Below are 3,516 nucleotides of genomic sequence, written 5' to 3' on the forward strand. Positions count from 1 at the left end.
GGGATTCATATGCGTGAAGAAGCCAGAGCCCCTGCTGCTGACTGCTGAGGACGCCGACGGCCCAGCCTTCGGAGAGCCCTTCACGTTCACCCTGCCGACGGCACACAAGTCCCCCAACTGGGAGATCGCGCCAGTGGATGGTGGGCGGGCCCTTTAGCGCACCTAGCTAAGACTAAGCTAGCAAGCTAAGTTATAACACTATAGCTGACAGCAATGCTGGGGGGGCAGACTACACAACAATTTTGTCTCTCATAAATGGCACTGTGTCAGATTAGGTGATCACAGTAGCATAAATTCGTGCAGTGTCTTGGTCAGGAGATTGGCAAGCATCGTTCACGTCGAGCGCCCAAGTTCGTAGGGGAGGATGGTCAAGTAATCGTCAGTCATTGCTATATGAAATGTTATGTTTAATGCTGGCGGTTTAGTGTTGAGAAAAGAAAAAGAAAAGAAAGAAAGCATTGTCATGGATCTGGTCCTGTGTGTCACAAAGAGGACAATACAGTCTGTCTTTCCCTCAAAGAGTACTTGAAGTAATAAATGTGTTAACATGTCAAGAACATTACATACATGTAGCTACCAGGTTCACTGTAAACAGGAGGTCTCATGTAGGAAAAAAAAGAAGGTTTTTTAGTAACTCAAGTAAATGAAGATACAAAGATATCAGGTGGTTTCACAGTCACTATAACTGAAGACAACAGCAACAGCAGCGTCTCTTTCTCCTATTGGTTCTACTGTCATCCTATCGGTCAGTGGAAAGGAACATGTGGTTGTCACACTAGCCAGGAAAATACAAATAATTCTGACGTGCCAGACTGTCGGGTCGTGGGGCACCGCTGTTCTTCGATTACGTCACACTTGATTAAGACCCACTCCTAATTCCGGACGCTCATAATCTGCTTTTATTTTTTCCCGCCGTGACAAAATCGTGTGTAAATCAGGCTGAATTCTTATAGACCGATCCCATCATTAGAATAGAAGAAGGCCTTGTCAGGGCCGTCAGACTGGACCTGTGGAACTGAAAACACTGTTGTTTGGTATGTTGTAGGTACCTCAGCTAAGCTTTCTCTAAAGAAGAAGCCCTCCAGAGACCACACCTATATGATCCCCATCAACGTCAAGGACAGCGCAGGCATGGGTGTCACTCAGAAGATTGAGGGTAAAGCGAGTGTGTTTATTACTGCCCCTGTCTTTCACGGGCTGCATGACGCGTTTGCGTGTGTGAGTGTTGGGATTTATCTCTGCTCTCTCTCCATTTCTGTCTGTTTCTCCCTGTCTCTTCCTCTCTCACCTCCTCCCTCTATCTCTCTGTCTGTCTCTCTTTCTCCCTATCCCTTCCTCTCCGAACTCTCTCTGTCTCTCTTGTCCTCTCTCTCTCTCTCTCTCTTTCTCAGTGCGAGTGTGTAACTGTACTGAATTGGGATACTGTTATGTGGAACCACAGTCTCACGCTTGGAAGTATGGTACATCCACCACCATTGGCATTCTAGGAGGAGTCGTCGGATTTATCAGTAAGATGCAAAACATTAAAACCATGTAACTGCGGTGCAGTGTGTACATGTGGTGGGCACTAGTAAATTTCAGTCACACAGCATTTGCTGTTTTGTCTCTGGAACAGTTCCAGTGTCCAGTCTCGTACACACTACACCACACACTGCGTCATGCCCAAACTTTCCACGAACGTAAAACTTACCTTTAGAAAGCTTAACGTTAGTCCGCCAGTCAGGTAGACACGATGATTAATACATTTTAACGCTTTGCAGTTCTGTTCCTGATCTTTGTAATTTACCGCACCAAGAAGAAGGATAAGAAGAGGAAGCAGACCAGCCCGGCCGATGGGGAAGCCAGCGTCATGCTGCCGCACCACACTTAGCCCTCAGCCGCGCGGGCACACGTGGACCCGCTTGCTGGCACAGCGTCCACGCTGCCTCCCTCTCCGTTTCCCATTTCCCTCCCCTCCAAAGTTCATGGAAGAGACTCTGCTCATTTTAAGCTCATTGTGCTTTTGCGCATTCTTACTGTCAAATAATATCAGTGTGTGGCGTTTTTTTCATCACTACTGTAGCTCATTCTGTTTGGGGGGAATACCCACTGTGACTGAGGTTTGGTCAAAGCAGACTGGACTCAGATGATTGTTAGGTCCTTGATAAATGAATTTTATAGGTTAAAGCAAAGGACGTATTAAACTGACAATGTCACAGTGTCCTACGCTGAGTAACGTCTCAGACAAATTACACCTTCATTTAGCACTTGCCGCCCACTAAGTGTTCAGGCAGCTCATAGAACAAATGCTTGGGGAAAAAATGAAATACAAATTACCCGATGTAATTATGCTTTTTAATTAACGGTTTATCCTCTCTCCATTAAATCATGTCTCATTCCATTTCCACCGCACAGCCTGTTCCCAAATCACACCCCTTCCTGCCCAGACCCCACCCCTTCCTGTCCCGACCCGCCTCGCCTACTCTGCAGTGGGGGGCCTGTGATGTCACTGCTGATTTAGTTTGGTGATTTTCTGAGTGTGAGTGGCGCATATTTGCAGGGCTACGCAGAATCGTGTGCTGTTGGTGTGGATGTGACCAGTGCTATACTGTAATGTGTGATAAATTCATATATTTATTCTCATAATCTATAATCATTTTAAAGTGTTTGAAATTCTTGCAAAGCTTTTTGTCCAAAGAGTTCACTAGTTCAGGGTAGAATTGCTAATCCAGAATGGAAAGCCAACATGAACATGTATCATTCTGTTAATAAATATCCATTTTGACATAGAAGATGTATTAATATTATGTTTGTCAAAGCCGACTCTATTGTCATTATTGTCACAATAATCACAGTAAGCCACCAGGTAAAAAGTTTAGGTAGATCTAACCCCCAACCCCCCCCCAAAAAAAAATCCCTGTAGTTTCTCATTTTTAATAATGGTTTTTGATAATGCTGCAAATGTGTACCTTGGTGAACCTCTTAGCGCGGTAATACACCCAGGCAGCTCAGGATGCATGAAACCCGCCCATCCCATCTGTCCCTTCCAGCCATTTATTACGTCTTGGCAAGAATAAAGGTTATAAAAGCACTGTGATTAGCTATGTGTTGGGACATATCCGTTTTGATAAAGAAATCAAGATACGCAGATTTCAAGCAATGAAAAGGTCAAATGTTAAAAGCCATGAACTTTGAACTGCCTTTTAACAATGACTGACGCATCGGTCGTTTCTTGGCAACACGTTCCAAAACATCTTCACGCGAACACTACATGCGCGCGGGAGAGGGGGAGTGGAGACGTGAGCTCAGCACAGTAGATACGCTGGAGATTTTCCAACTGAAAACATAATAAATTAATGTTTTCGATGAATGTTCGTGTTTAATATTTAACGCCTAAAAATGTTTTTGTAGGACCCCCTATCGGGCTAGACTAGAGGCTCTGAGTGAAGTAAGTTTTTCATCCATCTCGTTTATATTTCCACATGATTCAGGTCCACCTGAAAAGGACAAACGACGTGGAGTGGCGCAGAGATTTCA

The 3,516-nt window shown here is 44.7% G+C and overlaps 1 protein-coding gene across 1 annotated transcript in view; it reads left to right on the forward strand.

The window, feature by feature from the left end:
* Positions 1-2,771, forward strand: part of cdh17 (cadherin 17, LI cadherin (liver-intestine)) — a 15,454-nt gene extending 12,683 nt beyond the window's left edge. Inside the window, exons 16-19 of the mRNA XM_035525904.1 lie at positions 1-140; positions 1,046-1,156; positions 1,392-1,508; positions 1,761-2,771. The exon at positions 1-140 is cut by the window's left edge and continues 85 nt beyond it. Of these exons, the coding sequence (XP_035381797.1) occupies positions 1-140; positions 1,046-1,156; positions 1,392-1,508; positions 1,761-1,870 (478 nt within the window). The 3' untranslated portion in view covers positions 1,871-2,771. The remainder of the gene's footprint in view (positions 141-1,045; positions 1,157-1,391; positions 1,509-1,760) is intronic.
* Positions 2,772-3,516: the final 745 nt, after the last annotated feature.

This window comes from Electrophorus electricus, chromosome 5, assembly GCF_013358815.1.
Source record: "Electrophorus electricus isolate fEleEle1 chromosome 5, fEleEle1.pri, whole genome shotgun sequence".
NCBI lineage: Eukaryota > Metazoa > Chordata > Actinopteri > Gymnotiformes > Gymnotidae > Electrophorus > Electrophorus electricus.